Below are 24060 nucleotides of genomic sequence, written 5' to 3' on the forward strand. Positions count from 1 at the left end.
AGGGCGCGCTCCTTTGTCAAGCTAACTATTTACAGGTCTCCCCTCTTCATCTCTCCCCCTCCACATATACTGAGTATCCACTTAAAGGACTTATTAATGGACTAATGTATTAAAACTCAAACTATTTAGCAGCGCCACTACCCATTTTTTTGACTAGGACAAACAGAGAAAGTGAATCTCCACAGCAGACACAAGAAAAAACCTCCAGCAAATCCAATCTTGCCCTCACATCATTTACTCAGAAAAGAGCTTAATTATTGATCACAGCTCAATAATAAAGCTCCTTTCTGAGTATTCAAAGTGCTGGCAAGTTTGGATATGCTGATGATTTCTGCTAAATGGCGCCATCCCCTTTATATCAGTGCACTTGTTATGGTAGTTACAAAGAACTGTTTGGCATGCACCATTTCACTCTCCAACCTAGCAGTAAATCCTGACAGAGGTTCTAACCCTTTGGTGCTCTATCCAAAACAGGATAACAATGGCTTTATATATAATTTAAGTACTGATGCAAAGGATGGCAGCCCTGGTGCCCACATAATCAAATGTCAAGTTGGCCGTAAAATCTGCATATGTTTTATCCTAACATATTTTTTTAATCCACAAGAAATTGCTGATTTTTGTGTGCAGTAGCATGGACAGCAAAATCAGGAGTAGAAGAATTAGTACATATAGAAATGGTAACCATACACTACAAACTGGAGTGTTGCATATTTTGATCAAGTAGTCCAACTGAAGATAAATGAGGTAAACTGAACACCTTTACACAAAAAAAATTTCAGCATCAGATGTATGTTCAAATGCTGTAGTACATGTCACTCAAGCTTACAGTCTCTTAAGCCCCGTACACACGATCGGACCTTTGTCGGACCAAACTCACATTGGAATTCCAACGGAATTCCATCAGAGTAAAAGAGAACATGTTCTCTATGTAAACTCTGATGGAATTCCTCCGCAAAAAGTCCGATGGGGCATACACCTGGTCGGAAGTTCGTCTGACTTTTTCCATTGGAATTTACGATCGTGTGTACGGGGCTTTAGGTGGCAAAATTCAGAAGGTGCCCTTACACAGACATAGTCGTGTGGCTTGAGCGGTCAGATAACCTTGAAAGCTGTCCTGGGGAGTAGCATAGAAATTTAAAGGACCATCTAAACCCAAGTAGAGGTGCCCATGTTCATATAAGGCAGGCTCCTTCAAACATTTTTCTGGGTTCCTAGTCAGGCATCTCTGTTTCCCTCCTTCAGCAGCTCAGAGAGGTTATTCCTTATGAGGCAGAAGTTGGTGGGCAAGTGATCTGCAGCTAGATAAGCGCCCCCCCAAAACCAGCACATGGACAGCTGGACAGGAGTCTAATAGCATGCAGCTTCTACAGAAGACATTGCTACTATGGGGAACCCCTCCCCAATTGTTACCAGAGTACTGCATATTCAGTGGTGTGGTCCTTTTTCCTTTGGACTTGGATCCCTCCAGCTGTTTGCCTGTGTTAGCACTTACTCTGTACTTCACTGAGACAAATAATGTTTATGAGGATGAGTAGGAGGAAGTCAAAAGGCTCAACAATGGTCCAATTGGCCGAGGTGCCCATTTTCATGTGTCTAAGGATGGGTCATCTTATTTAACAAACATTGAATTGCTTTATTTAATCAAAAAACAGTTTTGTGTCTACAAATTGTGCACAAAATTGCACTGATGTCGTGGGTATATATGTTTGTGTAGAGGTTCAAGCACAACAAAGTAAAAAGGTGTTGCTAATATCTGCATCACCTATATGGGGCTATATGTAAAGTCCACTAGCTCACTGAAATGCAGTGTGGATCAAGTACCAAGATAAACTGAATACAAAAAAACTGAGAATAACCTTAAAGAAGAGGTACTTAATGAGATCCAGGTAGTTTGACTTAAAGTTTTTTTACCCTTTATTGAATTGATATGCGATAAAATAAAGTTAATTTTTAACCTTAGATTGAGGCTCATTTTGCCAAGGAGAATCGGGTAGTTTTTTTAAAATCGAAGCCGTACTTACCGTTTTAGAGATGCATCTTCTCCGCCGCTTCCGGGTATGGTCTTCGGGACTGGGCGTTCCTACTTGATTGACAGGCTTCCGACAGGCTTCCGACGGTCACATCTATCGCGTCACGAGTAGCCGAAAGAAGCCGAACGTCGGTGTGGCTCTATACGGCGCCTGCGCACCGACGTTCGGCTACTTTCGGAAAATCGTGACGCGATAGATGCGACCGTCGGAAGCCTGTCGGAAGCCTGTCAATCAAGTAGGAACGCCCAGTCCCGCAGCCCATACCCGGAAGCGGCGGAGAAGATGCATCTCTAAAACGGTAAGTACGGCTTCGATTTAAAAAAAACACCCGATTCCCCTTGACAAAATGAGCATCAATCTAAGGTTAAAAATTTACTTTTCAGGTGAACCTCCACTTTAACTGGAACCCCCAAGACATTGAGAGTGACCTACATTACCCTGGCTGAGTCTCAGGCCCCGTACACACGACCGAGGAACTCGACGTGCCAAACACATCGAGTTCCTCGTCGAGTTCAGTGTGGACTTTTGCCATTGAACAACGAGGAAATAGAGAACATGTTCTCTATTTCCTCGCCGAGGTCCTCGTCGGCTTCCTCGGCCGAAAGTGTACACACGGCCGGGTTTCTCGGCAGAATTCAGCTCTGAACCGAGTTTCTGGCTGAATTCTGCCAAGAAACTCGGTCGTGTGTACAGGGCCTGAGACATTGCTGTGAAGAGTCCATGTCTGTGCAGCTTTCATAATCAGTTTTGTAGTTTTCTGAATTGATCATTCAGGCGATTCTGTTGAAATGTTTGCTGCAAAGCCTAAACAGGATATCTACGGGGTGATTTACTAAAGGCAAATAGACTGTGTACTATTGCAAGTGCAGTTGCTCCAGAGCTTAGTAAATTAGGAGGGGCTCCAAAGGTTTGGCCCCTGCATGGGCTAATTTTGTATGCTAATGAAAAATGTAATAAAAAAGATTTAGCAAAAAAAAATAAGAGGGGCTCTACTGACTTCCATAATCCAATCATATGCAAGCAAAAATGCTTTTTTTTGTTTTTAATTTCCTTGCATGTGATATCTTGTAAAGTGAAGCTTTACCTCATTTACTAAGCTCTGGAGCAACTTCACTTGAAAAAGTGCACAGTCTATTTGGCTTTAGAAGAATAAACCCCCAAGACTCTTTATGGGTTGTAGCACTATATACTGTGTAAGCAAACACCAATGCAAAAGAGCTAAGGTGTACAGAAGTGCTAAAATTGGCTGCCGGCTCTGATCAGATTGTTCTGGTGGGGGCAGCCCCCCTGTCAAAGTACAATAGCACAGTGGGGGAGATGGCTTCACTAATATTGCTTGTGTTAGTACTGTGATCTCAAATGTTTTTTTGTTCAGCCCGCTGGGCTGGTGACCAAAACTGGATGATGCGGCCAAACCAGAGTTTTCTAAAGTGGTCGCATTATTATAAATTTTTCTCTTCAGTATGTCCCCCTTTTAATGGATGCTAATAGGACCCCCAGATCTGTTTCCATTCTTAATTCTCCCGGGGTTCTCCCCCTAGTTTTAGCCTGCATTCTTATTTTTAACTCCCTTTATTTTATTGAGGTCTTCTTGAAAAGTTTCAATATCCTGTTGTAAAGTTATTGTGCAGCTTAGCTTCGTATTGTCAGAAAATACAGAGATTAAACTATTTATACCAACCTCTATGTAATTTATGAACAAGTTAAATAGCCTGTGTGCCCCATCATATGCAGCCTCTGTGACCCATCATATGCAGCCTCTATGCCCATCATATGTAGCCTCTGTGACCCATCAAGTGTAGCCTGTGTGCCCATCATAAGTAGCCTGTATTTGACTTGCACCTGCCTAAATGCCAGTGTACCTAAAATGTGGGTCATCGAGCTAGGATATGTTGAGATGTTTGTTTTTTTGAATACCTTTTTAGTTGCTAGTAGAGTGGCACCTATTGTCGGGTGTTTTCTTACTTCCCCTGGTATTTCTACTTCTGGTATCCATGCCAGACCCTCTAAGGGGATATCTATCATTGCCTGCTCCATTTGTATCCATGGTTTCTCCCTACATTTCCCACACCACTTCACTAATCTATCTAGGTTGGATGCTTCTTGATATCTTACTGGGTCTGGAACCCCAATCCCTTGTTTCCCCTTTGGAAGTGTTAGAATTAGGGCTGTTACTGATTAAAATGTTCATGTTCGATTAATCGATTAATCGACTAATTTCGATTTATTATAACTGTAATGTCGTCATCTCCCCCACTGTAATATCCACATCTCCCCATTTTAATATCCACATCTCCCCCACTGTAATGTCCACATCTCCCCACTGTAATATCCACATCACCCCTCTGTAATATCCACGTCATCTCCCCCACTGTAATAGCCACGTCATCTCCCCACTGTAATATCCACGTCATCTCCCCCACTGTAATATCCACGTCATCTCCCCCACTGTAATATCCACATCATCTCCCCACTGTAATATCCACATCATCTCCCCCACTGTAATATCCACGTCATCTCCCTACTGTAATATCCACATCATCTCCCCCACTGTAATATCCATGTCATCTCGCCACTGTAATATCCAAGTCATCTCCCCCACTGTAATATCCACATCTCCCCACTGTAATATGCACATCTCCCCACTGTAATATCCATGTCATCTCCCCCACTGTAATATCCACGTCATCTCCCCCACTGTAATATCCACGTCATCTCCCCCACTGTAATATCCACGTCATCTCCCCCACTGTAATGTCCACGTCTTCTCCCCACTGTAATATCCACGTCATCTCCCCCACTGTAATATCCACATCTCCCCACTGTAATATCCACGTCATCTCCCCCACTGTTATATCCACATCATCTCCCCCACTGTAATATCTACGTCATCTCCCCCACTGTAATATTCACATCTCCCCCACTGTAATATTCACATCTCCCCCACTGTAATATTCACGTCATCTCCCCCACTGTAATATCCACGTCATCTCCCCCACTGTAATATCCACGTCATCTCCCCCACTGTAATATCCACGTCTCCCCACTGTAATATCCACATCATCTCCCCCACTGTAATATCCAGGTCATCTCCCCACTGTAATATCCACGCTGTGTCTCTCTATTCAGAGACTAGGATGGCAAGGCACTTTCATGCTCCCTCTCCCTCCAAACTAACAGACTGTCTAAAGACTGCACTGTCCACTGTTAAAGCATTTGTTACCCCAACATTTCATATTTCTGATATGTGCCAAATGAAGCAATACAAAGAGAACAGGATACTTTCTCATACAAGTACATGTACTTGTATGAGAAAGTATCCTGTTCTCTTTGTACTACTTCATTTTTGTGACATTCCTGGCATTTCTGCTAGTCCCTTTGCTTTCCGAGTAAACACTGACCACACTAAGCAGAAGAACACACAGTGGTCAGTTCTCTAGCTATGCTGGAAACTCAGCCTGCTCTCCTCCAATAATCATAATTGTCCTGGCACCCCCCCCCTTGCCCAGCCTGTCATTGGGAGGCTCAGTATAAGGCTGCTTCTCCTCTCCCAACTATTATTCAGCTGAGAACAGAAGGAAAGTGATCAATTATAATAAAGGGAAAAAATGGATTTATAATTTTTTTCATATCTATACAAAAAAATGTGCCTTTCATTTATTTTTTAAACTGAATGGGTTGTTTTACAAGGTGAACAAAGAAGCACCACTGATAGAGCTAGCGCTAGCGACATTGAAAGTTGTAAACTGCAAGTGCTGGGGTAAGAATTTTAACATATAGTTAACTAGGGAGTGTTTATTGTATTGTGCTCAGTGTGTTATGCTAAAAAAAAACACTAAGGATTTAATACTACTTTAAATCTTTACTGCCTAAGGTTTATTTTGAGAATTCATAAAAATTACATTATAGGCTCTTCCCCTCGGCTTGCAAAGATGCTTACAAAGTTTTGTACACTCTAATGCTGTTAGGATCCCAGAACAAGTTAGCTTCCCAATAAGGAAAATGAATCTGGAGGTTATCAGTTACACCTTGAACATTGACATAGGTCTCATCTAGACATCCAGCTACATACATCTACACCTTGAACATGGACATAGGGCTCATCTAGACATCCAGCTACACCTTGAACATGGACATAGGGCTCATCTAGACATCCAGCTACACCTTGAACATGGACATGGGGCTCATCTAGACATCCAGCTACATACATCTACACCTTGAACATGGACATAGGGCTCATCTAGATATCCATCTACACCTTGAACATGGACATAGGGCTCATCTAGACATCCAGCTGTATCCATCTACACCTTGAACATGGATGTAGGGCTCATCTAGATATCAATCTACACCTTGAACATGGACATAGGGCTCATCTAGACATCCAGCTATATCCATCTACACCTTGAACATGGACATAGGGCTCATCTAGATATCCATCTACACCTTGAACATGGACATAGGGCTCATCTAGATATCCAGCTACACCTTGAACATGGACATGGGGCTCATCTAGACATCCAGCTACATCCATCTACACCTTAAACATGGGCTAGGGGGTCGGACACTGCAAGGTGTTTTTTTACCTTAATGCATAGAATGCATTAAGGTGAAAAAACACAAAGCTTTACAACGCTTTATAGACACCTATGCGCTTTTGCCAGACTAGAAGGTACCTTTACAGTGGGACAAAAGTATTTCCCTTGAAATTCATGTACCTTTTATACATCTGTGCGCTGCATTTTGAAAAGTCCTGCAGGCAGCATTTTTTGTGCACTGTGTAAAAAGTGCACAAAAATATACTTCCAATAGACACGCATCAAAAAATGCATTAGGATACACAATTGTAAGCAGTGATGAAATCTATCCAGAAAATGCGCTAAAAACATATTAAAAACGATTTGTTATAAACCGCATATAGCATTTTTATGCACTGTAGGGTGAAAGGGCCCTTAGACAAGCAGCTCACTATTCCCACAAAGCACTGATAAAGCATGAACAGTAAAAATATAGTAGTAGAAATGTGTTTGGCTGGTATTTTTTGAAATACATGAAAAAAAATGCAGCAAACATGTTTTTTGAGTCAGGCCTCGTACACACGACCGTTTTCCTCGACAAAATCTATCAAGAAACTTGGTGGGAGAGCTTTTTTGCCGAGGAAAACGGTCGTGTGTATGTTTTTCGTCGAGAAAACAGTCGTGGATCTCGACGAGAAAAAAAGAGAACAAGTTCTCTTTTTTCTCGTCGGGAGTCTCAATTTCCTCGTCGTGTTTCCCGTCGGGCTGGTTTACGACAAGAAACATGTTCATCTGTATGCTTAGAAACCCGCGCATGCTCAGAATAAAGTATGAGACGGGAGCGCACCTTCGGTAAAAGTAGCGTTCGTAATGGCGATAGCACATTCGTCACGCTGTAACAGACTGAAAAGCGCGAATCGTCTCTCACCAAACTTTTACTTAACACGCAGTAACATGAGATTAGTAAAAGCAGCCCCAAGGGTGGCGCCAGAGGAATCAAACTTCCCCTTTATAGTGCCGTCGTACGTGTTGTACGTCACCGCGTTTGAGAACGACGAGATTTTGTCTTGACAGTGTGTACGCAAGGAAAGCTTGACAATATTCTCGACAAGCCTGACAAGGAATTCGTCGAGGAAAACGATGTTTCATTTACGTTGAGTTTCTCGGTCGTGTGTACGAGGCATCACAATACCTGTGAAAAAAGAACCACAATCGCATCAAAAACGCATTTGCGTTTTTGCTATGGATCAGTGTGAAAGTGCCTTAAATAATTAGCCCATTTATTTTTCTGCACGTGTTATTGCAATGCAGAAGTGTAAATGGGCCCTGAACCATTTTTGATTTTTGTAGAAAGTACTTTAAGTACATTGTTTATTCATCCTGTAATTTCAGTGCATTACATTTTATTTTAAGTCGCTACATTTGCAACTTGTGTTTCTGCTGTCTTTCTGTAATTAAATATATATCATTTTCATATTAAGTGTGGGCTCCACCAATGATGGATGACATTTTTTTTCCTAGTTGGCCACAATATATTCTGTCTCATTGGAGTTTTCTGGTACAATATTTTTTATTAAAGTATTTTAGACAAATCGACAAATTCCCACGCAGGGGATGCGAAAACAAAGGTATACATAAAGCACATAGTAGAAAACATACTATTAAAGGAACTAATCACAAGTTACCACCGTCACCCCAGCCGGGGCCGGGGGGCAGTGCGATATGCCTGAGCCAAGAGGCCCAGGGGCCAAAGCAGATAAAAGGGAGAGGGAACGGAGTTATCCGCAAAACGGGGGAGAAAGAAAAAAAAACAAAAAAAAAAACAAAACAAAACAAAAGAAAAAATAAAGATAAAAAAATAAAACAGCAACAAAAAAAAAATAAAAAAAAAAATAAAAAAAAAAAAAACACCCCTTGCACAATAGAGGAAAAAGGAAAGGAAGAAAAAGGTAGAACAGCGAGCAAAAGCTCGGAAACACAGAGAGAAAGAAAGAAGCCTCAGGCTGGAAAAAAGGACAAGTTAAATTTAGAGCCCCAGACTAGACAGGTGTGTCTCATTGGAGTTTTCAACTCTCTAAAATATTGGAATATTTGGCACATCAGTTGATATCAAGCTCTGGATATATGGCAATTTTATTATTATTATTGATTGTCTGGTGATATGAAGCTGCATTCAGTGGTGCGCTTTGAGTCCTTAGCAGGGCTCCTAGTTTAATCCTATAGGTTTACTCACCATGCTGCGAAATCCATTATAGTCCATTAAATCACTTTAATAGTATTTAATGATCTGTAATGTCCATTGTTCCTTAGTGAATAGGGTTCTGTGAGAACAAGTGATGCATATAATGGGATGATCATGATGTTTTGCAAGGTGACCCCACAGAAGTCTGTTGGGACAAGGCTGTGTGAAAAGGGATCATTGTCATTTAAATAGGGGTAAGACTCGTGTGATTGAGTCAATTTAAATGGCTTTCTATGTTAGTTGTACTTGGCACCTGGGTGCCGTTTTTTTTTTACTTGGGCTTTTTGGACAACACTGTTTCCCAACAGGAAATTTTATAACATCACATTTAGCTATAGAATATAAGAAAATAATAATAAATATAAATAATATAAGAAATAATAAAGGGTTATGCATAAACTGAAGGAAGTGTAAAATAGTGATCAGCAGACTTGATGTTATAGAGTGTACTGTATGTCAGCCCATGACAAGTATTGGCTATAATATTGAGCTTCTGAAATGGTAATCAGAAAGAAAATCACTTGGTTGACATCAGACAGCAGTTGACATGTTTTGGCCAACCATGTCAGTTTCCAGATTACTGTCTTAATGTATTGCTACATTCACTGAGGGTTTGGCCATTTTGAATAATTATTTTTAGTGTTAAGTGTTAGTGTTAGTGGCTTTAAGAGATACAGAATTGTAGATTAAAATACATTTCTCTACATTTATTGCTATTTTACTGCTATTTACTTTTTGCAATTGTAGTATCAACATAAAAAGAAAATGTGAACATCTACCATCCAGTGTGTTCTCCCTGCTCTCCTCAATGCACACTTGGTAGATATAAGTGTGCATTGTTAATCGAAAAACAGTTGTAACTGGATTCTAGTTATGGAAACCTTTTTATATACATTATAAAAAGTAGTTTATTTGAGGGGGAAAAAGCCCCTCTATGTGAAACTATATATGTATTGCAAGGATCTTATTACATTTTATTAGCACTGCACAAACTGCTGGTGCTATATAAATCCTATATAATAATAATAATAATGAATTAATAATTAAATATTCTTTTTCTCTGTTCTAACAATGTTATATACCTTGCCAATGCTGGTATCAAACTGGCTGCTAAGTGAGAGAGTCTACTTTCCGTATAAGCACCACCAGTCTGTGTTGTTAAGGCATCCCTGGATTGTGGATTAACCTTTGAAAAAAATCCTCAAAAAAGAAATGAAACTCCTATTGCTGATTTGTGGGTATGCTTTGGACACATTATAATACATACCTATAGGTGCCATGGTTGCAAGGTAGCCACATTTAAATATTTATTATTGTAGAAAATCATAGATGACATCAGATAGAAATGGCGTTCATTTTTAAAAGGTATTGCATCATCTTTCATTTTGAAATTGTATAAAATAAAAATAACCTGGAGAATACATGAAAAATTATTGTATATCTGGTACAATGTGGGGATTCTGTGAAATTTACAAGAATGTCAGCTATTAAAATGGGGTTTTATGGGATCTATTAACAATTACTGTCAGATAAAATACAAAACAAACATATTCTGGAACCTTTTTGAACAAGTTGTTATGCTGCGTACACACGATCATTTTTCGTCATGTAAAAAACGACGTTTTAAAAAAAATGTCATTTAAAATGATCGTGTGTGGGCTTCACATCATTTTTCGGGTTCTGAAAAACGTAAAAAAAAAAATCGAACATGCTGCATTTTTTAACGACGTTTTAAACTATGTAGTTTTTTTCAGGTTGTAAAAAATTATTGTGTGTGAGCTAAAACGACGTTAAAAAAACCCACGCATGCTCAGAAGCAAGTTATGAGACGGGAGTGCTCGTTCTGGTAAAACTACCGTTCGTAATGGAGTAAGCACATTCATCACGCTGTAACAGACAGAAAAGTGCAAATCATCTTTTACTAACACGAAATCAGCTAAAGCAGCCCAAAGGGTGGCGTCATCTGAATGGAACTTCCCCTTTATAGTGCCGTCGTACGTGTTGTACGCCACCATGCTTTGCTAGAGCATTTTTTTTTAACGATCGTGTGTGGGCAACGACGTTTTAATGATGAAGTTGGAAAAACAATCGTTTTTTCTAGAGGCTGAAAAACGTCGTTTTTTTACAAGCCGAAAAATTATCGTGTGTACGCGGCATTAGATCAGTTGGTATCTTAAAGATCCTGTACATACAATATAACTGTCTTACCAAAGGTTCCCTGAAGCTCCTCTGAGTCAGCCAAGTGTATGAGAGATCATATCACCCCCTATAACGTAGACGCTAGCCACAATATTCATTAACATTGCCCTGCATATAGTCTGATGACGGTCTTTCCACTTGGCTTATCACACACAATAGATGGCAAGCTCTGCAAGATAAATGTACAGCATTACATATTTTAATTCAAGAAAATCTATTTCGTTTTTTCGCTCATATTTGCAAGCATTTCCTTTGGATTCTTCTTTAGCTTCCATTTATCCTTGTCACCTATTATTAATGGCTTTATATTTATTTGAAAATCAAATGAATTGAACATACTGATAAACTAATAGTCTGGAGAAAGAAATCAAGAATGCCTTTATCATAGTCAAAAAAGGTTCAAAAAGAGTAGTTGGTGGAAGAAATATCAAGAAGTGGTGGAAAGAGGTTTTTACACAGTATATCACTAAAGGGTTTAAAGGGTTTGTTTTTTCCCTTTGTGGATTGGTTTACCTAATCGTTCCCCATGGAGAACCTGCGTTATCTTCAAACACATTGACAGTTTGCTTCTATTTGTATTTTACATTTTTGTTTAAAGCTGTGTAAATCTTGGTAATTTTCAACATTATCCTGGTGTTTCCAGAAAAGGGTTATTTTTATTTTTATTTTTTTTATGATGACCCTGCAAACTTATATTAGCTTTAAAATTTCCCATACACATGGAAATGTTAAGTCATGTTTAACCACTTTTAAAGCACCGGGAATCAAAAATATATCCAAGTAATCTTCGAAAGCTAAGCAACCTACTGTCCACGAGTTTTGGTTGATCACCAGACTTAGATCTGTGGTAAATTCAAAACTGGGCAATAAATTGACTACTTCAATAGCATTTCTTAAAAGATTACATGAATGTGACAATTTCAGTGAAAATGATCAAATTTTTACGCCATTTTCGACTGTGGCAATTTTGATCCCATCTCCTTGCAATTGATAAAAAAAAGTTTTATATCTTTGCTTACTTTTTAATTTAAAAATAAAATGGAATCTAAAGTTCTCTATCAAATGCCATTTGTATAGCCAACTTTAGTGTCCAATCAGTTTATGGCTGTAATTACTTGTTGCAGACACTAAGGGGCTGTTCAGTCTACATCTTTAGAACATAATGCAATACAGTAGCTACATAAAATAATAACAGCTAAATAATAATATTAAACTCCTTGTGGGAGTGGCTTTTCGGAAGAAATATGTGGTGTGATCAGATTGATGTCATGTTTTGCTATAAATATGTGGAGATTTTAAGGGTCACTCCAGATATTGTGCATTGACACTAGTGAACAGAGTAACCCTGTATGTTTTATCTTAATTAGAAAGATTTTCCAAATAAAATTACAGGGATTGCCCTCACTGCTAACCAGTCTTTTACAAAAAAAATTGTAGCAGAGGGAGATGTAGTCTTCCTACCTAATTTTATGCAATGTAAACAAAATGAGGGATCAAGGAGAGGGGAACCCTTTCAATGACAGATGGATTTACTGGTGCAAACTAAGAAACTTTTTTTTTGTGAACTGACATCTTAAAGCTGAACACATGCCAAAGCTATTTTTCTGCTTTAAATATTTTTTATATTGCTGATTTTGGATTTCCCTCACTTTCTTGTCTCAGTGATGGTGGTCATTGAGACCGGAAATAATAAGAAATCTCTCCAGTGTGGATACATGGAGGATTTTTTTTTTTTTTAGTATAGCGAGGAAAGGTCATATTTGTATTTTTTTGTAGCCCCGTTGCGGACATTCAATTTCCAAAGACAGATTCCTGTCATTTTAGACTAAAATTTACTTCATGGAGTATCATTAAAGAAAAATAAATAATTTGTAGATTTTTGAACCCTTCCCCAAGCTATTCAAAAAATATTTTCAAATTATTATTAATATAATAATTTATAAATTCAAATATTGCAAATAATAATAACTGTTAGTATTATTAAATACCTACATAAATACGCACACCTATGAAAATATAAATGTATGACCAGGGCTGCCAATTAACCCATTTTGTGTCAGCTGCTGCAGCCGCCTTTGTTGTTGTAATTACAGAAGATTGTTCGACAGCAATTTACAATACGGGCTAAAAGCTTACTAAATCGTAAAGAATCACAGGGAACAAAATGCATTTCTCTTCATTCTTAACTTATCAACCTTTTCTTAATGGACAGATTAAACAATGTATTGATTACTCAGTTTATTTGATATATTTGTAGAAATCTATTAATATAAAAAAGTAATCGTAAATTAACATAAATACAATTTGGAAAACATTACAATTCCAGATTAAAGCAGTTGTGCTATTTCACTACATCTGACAGATTGAGTAGTTGGATACAAAACCGATTCTCCAGGAAGAGTGGCAGAGTCTGAAATATGAAGAAATATTTCAAAGCTAATCTATATACGACATTTTCCTGAAGGATGATAATCAGATAAAGCAGGAGCTTTCCCAACTGATAGTGAAAAGCTATGCTGACTGGGATAATTGGATCTTATCAGACTTCAAACAGCCTTTGCTTGGAACACACTTTGTTCACTTCTCCTTCCTTTTAACTCTCTGCTTGCTCAACATTCTATACATGATGTGTGTGCTTTGTACTGCACAAAAGGCAAATAGGAAGAGGACACAAAAAAGGAGTAAGTCAGAAGCAAGGAAACAAGACCTGTCAACAAACAGTGCCTGAACTGAAGAGCTTACTATCAGACGTGTCTAGTTTAGCTTATGAATTGATGTAGTCTCACCTTTGTGTCATTCTTCCTCAGACTTCAATAAAGCCACAGAGCGGCACATTGCACAGTGGTAACCCAGCCGCTGAAGTGTGCCAGGAGTAGAGTATGTGTATAGGAGAACTGGCATGCCCTCAATGTGAGAGGACAGGAGAAGTACATTCCGACTTCTCTCACTCTGCCTCTGCACCCCCACCCCTCTTCAGACCTCCCATCCGATTTGTATGTTAATACAGTATCTTTTGGTTTGCAGAGCTCTCAGCTGGGAGAGGCTACACTGGGTAATTTCTCCATCTGTGCTCGATGATTGGGTTAAAGCGAGGGCCAGTAGCTGTGGAGAGAGAGTGCCGCTTGTTTACCTCCTCCGGGCAGAGATCAGTGGAGCATTAAGCTTTTAATTGAGGTATAAGTGTATCATTTGGGAAGGTGAACGAATTGGAGGCCAGTCACCTCTCTATCAGGGGCAGCCAGAAGGATCTGCGTGCGAATGCAGCCGCTCGGCAAAATCTGATAGCGATTTCGGGGGAAAGAGACATCAACGATACGTAATCAAGAATGCTTTTGGGTAAGTGGAACTCAACTTTGTTGTTTTTTTGTTGTCGATGTGTAAATCACCAATACCTTTTCCCTGCTACCAAGGTGATGTCTCCCGCTATGCGCTTATTGCTGGCGAGGAGATTGGGAAGGTTGGAAATATGGATGGCTAGTAGAGAACAATGCTGTAAATATTGCTAAGACTGAGCGCCTAGAGAAGCTGTAAGCTATTTCCTTTTTTTCTATTTTGCTGTTGTGTACCTACATTTTTGCAGGGTGTTATCAAACCCAATGATGAGCATTTATGGTGATATTTCAGGCGTGACCTTGGTATGGATTTTGGTTATGCGTAGGGTCTGCTGTTTGGCCAAAAGACGATCATCAGAAATATGATTTCACATTGCCTGGATGGGAGACTGTAGATTTATCGACCGAAGAAAAACTGGCGTGATGGCGCTGCAGTACTAACGGGTGATAGACACCCTAAGGTGTCAGCGGAGGAGTAACGCATTATGTTTTAGTTGCTGGATTAAAAAAATGATAATCCTTGTTTATTATATAGACAGCTTATCTGTTTTCTCTATGTAATTTTCTTTGGAGGTTATAGTGAGTAGGTATCTCAGATGCCACATGACAGAATGTTAATGGGGTGAAAGGTACTCACTAGAAACAGTCCTCATTATGAAACTGGAAAAGGGACAGGAATAATATCTCCGTAATGAATGCAGTTGACACTTGGGGAGAGTATGCCCTTGATCTTGTCTTTAAACAAAACCTTAATTTTCAAAATCGATGTGGCTATTGTGGGTCTAGCGTTGGATAAACGTTTTCATCGTTCTGCTGCTTATTGGTTGATGATGAAAAGGTCCTAGATTTATTTATAAATTATTATTATTACTATTACTGATTTAGCCATGCTTGTTTGTGATTACTCTGGAAAGGCGATATGTTACTCTGGTCCTCAAGAGTTTTGGTCACGTTACATCCTTATGAAAGGACACTGTGGATTTTCAAGGGCACAGAAAGGATAGAAGCGCCTTCATTTCACACCTTTCTATTCTAGGGGTTCTTTTTTAAGAAATATTCTATATGGTGTGTTGTTGTTTTTTAAAGAAAGTAAATATATATGTATTATAAGCTTGTAAGTATCACTATTACATATTCTTCAGTAGCCATAGTGGTTGGGAAGGTCATTTGATCTATTCTTATACCTGATGTTCATACAATGTCCAAACTAGATTGAAACAGTTTAACTTGGTTAACATTGCTTGGTTGCTCTTACCCTTACAGGTCAGTTTATGATGGCATTAAATAAAGGTCTTTTAATTTTTGTTGGACATATTCATAAAAAATAAATAAAAAAAATGTCAAACCCAAGCTCATTTGAGCATTCACACCATCTATTGGCAATGACCCTTGCTATTCATGGGAGCTATGGTTAATCAGTAATAAAATAAACAATTCAAAGTTTAAAAAGGGAGAGTTCAAATGTAATTGTAAATGCAAACTTGGACATATTATAAATATGGCGAAGGTCACTTGGAGATGTATTTACTAAGGAAGATTTGGGTCATACAGCAGTGATGTTTCTCGCTTAGGAGATAAAGTGGGGGTCAATTTGACCTGCTAATCAGGCCTATAAATGCGTAGAATTTTCCAGCAGCAAATGACCAGTCAGTTACTTGCCACTTTATAAATATGTCCCTACATTAATGTTGTGCATAGGTTGGTTCACTAACTATACACAGGTCTTCCTTTGATTTACTAATAATCTAGTCTTGCAAATTACATGTATTATTTTCCAAGTTGCATATTGTGCTTTACTGCACCAATTACTTCAATAAAGGATTGTTGCTGAAAGCATTCTCAGACATAAAAGATATTAAATGAATGAAAATTGACAAAGCAAATAAAAATGTATCAGCATTGTTTAACAAGGCAGTGCAAAGAGCAATAATTCTGTGCAGTAACACGTACCAGTCTTGGGAAAAAAAGATGTCTGTCTGTTGCTGCACGTAGCCATACATGGACAGATCTTTAGTTTGGGATTCTAGATGACCGGTCAGCAAATAATTCCTTGGGTTATGTCACTTGATAAACTTATTTCTGTTTCCTTTCAGTCTCTCAGTGTGGTCTTTTTTTTTTTATTACAAACATTGTATTCTTGCTTGCTCTGTGCAATGGTTTTGCACAGCACAGCCCTGATCCTTTTTTTTGAGTCCTTCACCAGTGGTCTTGGCTCCTCCTCCCTGCCAAGTGCACCCAATAGCAAGCCTCCTATGGGGACACTCGAGCAGGCTCACTCCCAAGCCGCCCACCTGTGAATGCACACACAGAGCGGCTCGGCCCTGCCCCCACTTTCTCCTCATTGGCTCACTGGCTATGATTGACAACAGCAGGAGCCAATGGCTCCCTCCTATGTCTAAGCCAACAAAGAAAACAAAGACCTGGGAGAGCTGTTGCTCTTATGCACATTGCTGGATCAAAATGGGGCTCAGGTAAGGATAAGGGGTGGCTGGGAGAGCTGCACCCAAAAGGCTTCTTACCTTAATGCAATAAGGTAAAAAAAACTTCTGCCTTTAGAACCACTTTAAGATTTCATTGGTTTGCTTGAACAGCACAGCCAGTTTTTTTTTCAAACCCTTTGAAAAGTGAAAATGGCTGATTTCACATAATATCTTATATGCCTCATACACACAACCATTTTCCTCTGCAAAAACCATCAAGGAACCTGCTGGCAGAGCTTTTTTGACAAGAAAAACGGTTGTGTGTATGTTTTTCGTCGATAAAACTGTGGTGGATCTCGACGAGAAAAAAAGAGAACATGCTCTCTTTTTTCTCGTCGGGAGTCTCAATTTTCAGGTAATGGTTCTCGTCGGGCTGGTTTACGACGAGAAACAAGTTTGTGTGTATGCTTAGAAACCCGCGCATGCTCAGAATAAAGTATGAGACGGGAGCGCACTTTCGGTAAAAGTAGCGTTCGTAATGAAGATAGCACATTCGTCACGCTGTAACAGACTGAAAAGCACGAATCGTCTCTCACCAAACTTTTACTTAACACGCGGTAACATGAGATTAGCAAAAGCAGCCCCAAGGGTGGCGCCAGTGGAATCAAACTTCCCCTTTATAGTGCCGTCGTACGTGTTGTACGTCAGCGCGTTTGAAAACAACAAGATTTTGTCTCGACAGTGTGTATGCAAGGAAAGCTTGACAGCAATCTCGTCAAGCTTGACAAGAACCTCGTCGAGGAAAACAACGTTTCTTTTACGACGAGATTCTCGGTTGTGTGTACGAGGCATTACTGTTTAAGCCCTATGCACACATTGCGTTTGCTCCTGGCAGGAGAAAAGCACCATAAAAACACTGTAATGAAGAAACTCTCAAAAGTACTTGATGTGCTTAGCATTAATGCGTTTTTAGATGCGTTCACACCCATTTAGATGCGTCAGACATTTTTTATTGGCACAGCACTCCTCTTCTGAACGTGCTAGCTCTATTTTTTTCATCTATATGTGAATGGACATGTAGACTAATGTGGAGAGGCATTTAGAGGTAGAAAAAAAGTGTCATTTTTTGACACCTAGTGTTTTCTTGTGCAGTGGAAAGATTGTTTGCTTCAGATTTTTCCCCAAGGCAACATAATGTTTTTGGTAAAATTTTAGTTTAGAGTTTGGTCAGACTGGCTTTGCTGATTGGTCACCAGATTTTGTCACCAAAGTGTTTATGACACCAATGATTATGCAATGAATGTGATCAATACAGTTTTGCAAACGTTTTGAGAATATATAGAAAGAAAATGCTTTTCATTGATGCTTTTTAAGATAAAGTATAGATAGTGACCAGTCAGAATTGTACACTGGTTTAGACTCCAGTAAAGGAAATCCTGATGAGCTGTTGTGAGTTCATTGTGAGGCCAATAATCATAGAAAGGGAATATATACTGTATTGCTTGTGTGTGTGTGTATGTATGTTCTTTATTTAATATGGCTCACAAAAAATATTATATTTATAAAAAAATATTAAAAGGATGACTCATAGAGAGTGGTTCCACCTAGGATTCCAGCCATACATCATGAACTTCAAGGCAGGCTTCTACTGCTCCTGTGTCCCTTCAGATAACCCATGGTGCTCTGGGAATCCTTTGGTCGTAAATGAAAAGACTGTATACGTGTAGTAAAATAAAGATATAAACAGTCGGGGCGTGTCCGGATGGCAGAGGGAGCAGACGTGTGAAGCCCCATACACACTATCAGTTTTCCTGATGGTTTTCTCTTCAGGTTTACCAAAACCATCTAATATGAGGTCAAACCTTAAGTGTTTCAATTTGAATGCAATCAGGCAGGTCCTTGTACTACATGGTTTTGGTAAACCTAAAGAGAAAACCAGCAGGAAAACTGATAGTGTGTATGGGGCTTGAGACTTCAGCTCTGTCTTCCGAGTGGCATCCTACAGGCATCCTAAGTCCGATTTGCATCGGACTAACTTCTAAATACTCCCCACGGTAGTGGGAACATTCCAGGCTGGCATCCATAGTGAAATACAGGCCAGCATCCGCTGCAGAACAGTAGGCCCGATTCAGATGGCAAGATGGCTCCAAGAAATCACAGGCTCTGTTGAGTGAATCTGCCCCTGTTCCCCACGGTGCACAGCCAGACCCCCTGCAGTCTCAGGACTTCCCCATAGGCAGTGAGGGTGGCCCTGATACCCCTCCTGCTGAGCCCACCCTGGTCACCATCATGCATGCTATACAGGACTGCAAGGCCTCTCTCACTGCACAGATTGCATCAGTCCGCATGGACTTTTGTCTCCTGAAGCAAGATGTGAAAAATTTAAGGGACAGAGCTCGGGAGGCTGAAGAACGTATCAGCTCCCTTGAGGATGTTGTCCACCCCTTAGCTGTTTCAGCGAGGGACCTAATGGGGGAAATTAGCGGCCCTCCACGCCAAAATCGTCGATTTGGAAAATCGTTCGAGGAGGAACAACCTCCACTTCGTTGGTTTCCCTGAAAGGGCGGAGGGCTCCCACCCAGATAAATTCTTATATAATTGGCTGAGAGACATTTTTGAGACTGACGCACCATCCTTTTCTTATGTCATTGAGCGTGCCCACCGCACCCCTCCGCATCCCCCACCTTCTGGAGCACCCCCACAATCCATTATAGCAAGGATCCTCAACTTCCAAGACAAAGTTGCTATTCTGCGTCTGGTCCGGGAGAAGGGTCCACTTAAATACAATGGCAACACCATCTCAGTGTACCCCGATTTTTCAGCAGATGTCCAGCGACAACGCACCTCCTTTGCGGCAGTGAAGGCCCGCCTGCGTATGGAGGGCCTCTCCAACACCATGCTTTTTCCCGCCAAGCTGCGCATCATTTATGAGAGTAAAGCGCACTTCTACAACAACCCCAAGGAGGCTATGGCCTGGCTCAATGATCGATACGGAGTTCTTCCTAGGCACAGGGCTGCCTAATATCTGTGGTCCTAGGCCCCTGCATTCTCCTATATGTTTGCCTTGAACTGATTATGGATATGTCCATCCTTCCATTTTGGAGAACTCATTTGCCTTGACTGCACTGTCAGATTTTCATGAAGGTATGGTACGCCTCCCTGCAATAGACCTGAGAACTATTACCCTGCCATCTTTAATCCTAATAGACTGAACTTCCTCCATATTAACAGGCATATCCCCTACAATTTCTGCCGGTTGTTTACTCTGCAATCTGTGTTTTTTATTTTGTTTTTTTATTTTTTGTTGTTGAACTGGATGGACTTGTGTCTTTTTTCAACCTGACTAACTATGTAACTAACTATATGTAACTATGTAACTATGTAACTATTCTGCATCCGCTATTGGACTGTGATGCTTTTCACCCCTACAATGCTGCTCGGAAGTCACTCTGGACTCCACTACACCCACCATACCAATTAGTGGCGAGGCCACGGTACAGCTTTCCCTCAGTTTAAAGGGTTACTAAAGGAATTTTTTTTTCTTTAAAATAACAAACATGTTATACTTACCTCCACTGTAAGGTAGTTCGTTTTGCACAGTGTGGCCCGGATCTACGTCTTCTATGGTCCCTCGCGGCTGTCTCTGGTCCTCCCCGCAATTACTCACCACAGTCATGCAAGAGCTCGCATGGTGGTCAGTAATTACGGGTGCGCTCCCGTGAAACAGCGAGCGGCCATATCACTCGGCCTCGCCCCTCGGCGCGTCACTGGATGTGATTGAAAGCAGCGCCAGCCAATGGCTGCACTGCTCTCAATCCATCTGCTCTAGCCAGTCAGCGGCCAGGCTGAGCGGCGAAGAGGATCTTGGGACCGCACGTGGGACTTTCGAGGGGTCAGATAAGTAAAAGGGGAGCTCAGGGGGGGGGTCAGCAGCATCAGATGTTTTTTTACCTTAATGCATAGATTGCATTAAGGTGAAAAAACATTTTCCCTTACAACTCCTTTAAGGAGGGGGGTTTTCGTTTTACAGTTCAGGGATCCGAGGCTCGCTATGTTGGGGTTGGCCGAGTGGGGAGGGGGGCAAGGGATTTTATCTAGACTTTCTGGGACTTTGTTGGTGTTTTTTTCTCTTTTTTTTTTCTATGTTTCTTTTTGCACTTTTTGACTCCTATATTTTTTCTCAGGTTGCTGCCTATGGCGGACTTTTAATGTTTTTTATTATTTCATTGCTGGCTCGTGATGTCCTAATGGCGGATCCACACACTTTTTGCCACACAAAAATCGTTTGAACATGGTAATAAAGCCGGACGTCTCTTGGCATATCTGACTAGACCTGACCATTCTCCTGTTTCCATCCCACGTATCCTTACTGCTCAAGGCCCCATCAGTGACAACCCAGGGGATATCCTAGACTCCTTTTTATGCTTTTACAAAGACCTGTATACCTCTAGGGTTGATTACGATGACTCCCAATTGAATGACTACTTGGCTGACATATCTCTCCCCTCCTTGTCAACGGAGGGGCGTGAAGTGCTGGATGCACCTATCTCGGTTGAGGAAATTGCTGCAGCCATTTCACAAATGCCTGCACATAAGACTCCGGGCTTAGACGGTTTCCCGACTGAATGGTACTCACAATTTAAAGACCTTTTGTGCCCCTTTCTTTTGCGAACCTATAACAAAGCTCTAGATGTCGGGATCCTCCCCCCAACGATGCGAGAGGCTTTGATTGTACTTCTATTAAAACCCTGTAAGGACCCACTTAAATGCAAATCTTACCGTCCAATTTCTCTTTTTAATGTGGACGTTAAGATTCTGGCCAAAATATTGGCAAACCGTTTGAACACTGTAGTCACGTCCTTGGTCAATAGTGACCAAGGGGGCTTTATCCCGGGCAGGTCCACCAGAATGAATATCCGCAGGCTGTTTCAAAACCTGCAATATCAACACGACTGTCTTCCCACTCGTGCTATTGTGTCTTTGGACACTTGCAAGGCATTCGACAGTGTGGAATGGCCATATCTGTTTCGGGTGTTATAGATGTATGGCTTTGGCCCCCGTGCTGTAGCATGGATAAAACTCCTTCATGCCTCCCCTGCGGGTTGATTCCTCTATCACTGGCCCCTTTCCGATTACTAGGGGCACACGACAGGGGTGCTCGTTGTCACCCCTCTTGTTTGCCCTGGCCATGGAGCCACTTGCGTTTCACATTTGCTCCTCCCCCTCGATTAAAGGACTCCCAATTGCTAATATAGAGGAGTGCATTTACCTTTATGCAGATGACATATTGGTGTATCTGGCTGATACTAATGAATCACTTCAGGCCCTGTTGGTGGAGATTATTACCTTTGGAGACCATTCTGGCTTCCGGGTGAATTGGGCTAAGTCTTGTCTTTTCCTCCTAGATGTGGCTGAGCCTCCCCTGATTCACCCAAATTCCAAGCTTCAAGTGGTATCCTCCTTTAGGTACCTTGGGGTTCTGGTGCAGACCCCTTTATCTTTATATGTCGCCAATAACTTAGATCCTCTATTGGTCCGCCTTCAGGAGCAAACCAAGCAGTGGATGGATCTACCTCTGGATCTTATGGGGATGGCCAACGTCCTCATAATGATCTACCTACAGAGATTACTCTATATCCTTGCCAATTCCCCCTGCAAAATACCTAAATCTATTTTTAAACGCATAGATTCAATATGTACTACTTTCCTGTGGAAGGATGGCTCCCCAAGGTAGCGCTTGAAACACTACGGTTGCCAGTGCACTTGGCAGGCCTGGCATTTCCCAACTTCTTTCTATATTATTTGGCATCCCAGTTAGTGCACAGCCATGATTGGCTGTGCCCGGTTCCGGTCAATGCCTGTACCTCCACGGAGGGAGCCATCGCATCTTCTCTGGAAACCTTACATAATATTATCTACAGAGGCTGGGTCCCCAACCCCCCAGGAACCTCCCTACTTGCCACTTCCCTTTCCTCTTTCCGTTATATTGTCACAAAAGTATCCAGGCACACCTGGCTGAAATCTCCCAACAACCCCCTGTGGTTTAACCCTAATCTGCAGGAACTATACTCCCTTCCTGATCCAAATCGCTGGTACTCCAGGGGGGGTAAATGTTTATGCCACCTGTACAACGCTCAGGGCTTTAAATCTTTTTCTCAGCTACATTTAGACTTCGATCTACCAAGATCGTACCTATTTTATTACTACCAGCTCAGGCACCCTATTCGTGCCCAGTTTGGCTCCCTGGATGATCCCACTGACCTGCCCCAATTGGAAAAAACTGCTCAGACAGCCAGATCTCACTAAACTTGTCTCCACCTATTATGCAGCCCTAATGACTGACTTTAACCCCAGATTTCACAAAGCTCAGGTAAAATGGACCTCTCTGGACTGGTCAGAATTTAGTGATACGTATAAAACCTCTGTTATTGCTTCCTGGGACCGCATCATACAGGTCAAAATTTTCCATCAAACCCACCTCACTCCGGCTAGGTTACACAAGATGGGTCTCCTGCCCTCAGCTGCCTGTTTCCGCAGCTGTGGCCAAGAGGCTGATTTCTTCCACTGCTTCTGGACATGCCCGGTAGTCCGGGACTTCTGGAAAAAAAGAGGGTGCTTTCATCTCATCGGCGCTAGGCCTCCCAAACATAATCCACCCCAAGAACTGCCTATTAGGCATTTTTGGCAAATTACACCTATCATCACATGCCAAGAGACTGCTTTGTATACTCTTCTTCTATGTTAAAAAAACAATTTTACTGTCCTGGAAGGGCGCACAGACCTCTCTGAAATCCCTCTGGTTAAAACTTATTAATGACGCTATTCCCTTGTATAAACTTACTTTTGAACTCCGGAAACGGAACAAAACCTTCCACAAAATTTGGGGTAGATGGTTGGCTAGTCCACTAACCCTCTCCCAGCACTGATTGTACTACTCTTGCTTGACCACTGATGGGCCGTCCCTCACGGATCTCTAATGTCTGGACCTCCGCTTTTGCTATATCCAGGTATTATACCTGATCCTTTTACCACTGTGCCTACTTTATATTTTGCACTAATGTCAGTATATTTTTCTATGTTTGAGTGTATTGCCTAACGTTTATGACCAGGTTGTCTGGTGTTTTTTTTGCATGTTTCTTTATGTTTGTTGGTTTGTCTTAAACCTAATAAAAATATATATATAAAAAAAAGATATATATTAACAGTCTACAGAACAACACCAACCCTCAGTTGCCTTTGTAGTGACCAAGACACAAGACTACAACATGAAAACCACATGGGCACTTGCTGTGATTGCCACAAGTCTCTTGGTGTTTC

General features: G+C 41.0%; 1 protein-coding gene across 2 annotated transcripts in view; it reads left to right on the forward strand.

The window, feature by feature from the left end:
• The window catches only part of ZNF385C (zinc finger protein 385C), a 541366-nt gene that overhangs the window by 383791 nt on the left and 133515 nt on the right, over positions 1-24060 (forward strand). The window contains exon 1 of one of the 2 annotated variants that reach the window (XM_040330358.1): positions 13549-14327. The exons of the other annotated variant lie outside the window; for it this stretch is intronic. Within the exon in view, the coding sequence (XP_040186292.1) occupies positions 14318-14327 (10 nt within the window). The 5' untranslated portion in view covers positions 13549-14317. Of the gene's footprint in view, positions 1-13548; positions 14328-24060 lie in introns of those variants that run through there. 2 annotated transcript variants of the gene reach the window in all.

Source organism: Rana temporaria, chromosome 12 (genome assembly GCF_905171775.1).
Source record: "Rana temporaria chromosome 12, aRanTem1.1, whole genome shotgun sequence".
NCBI classification, from domain to species: domain Eukaryota; kingdom Metazoa; phylum Chordata; class Amphibia; order Anura; family Ranidae; genus Rana; species Rana temporaria.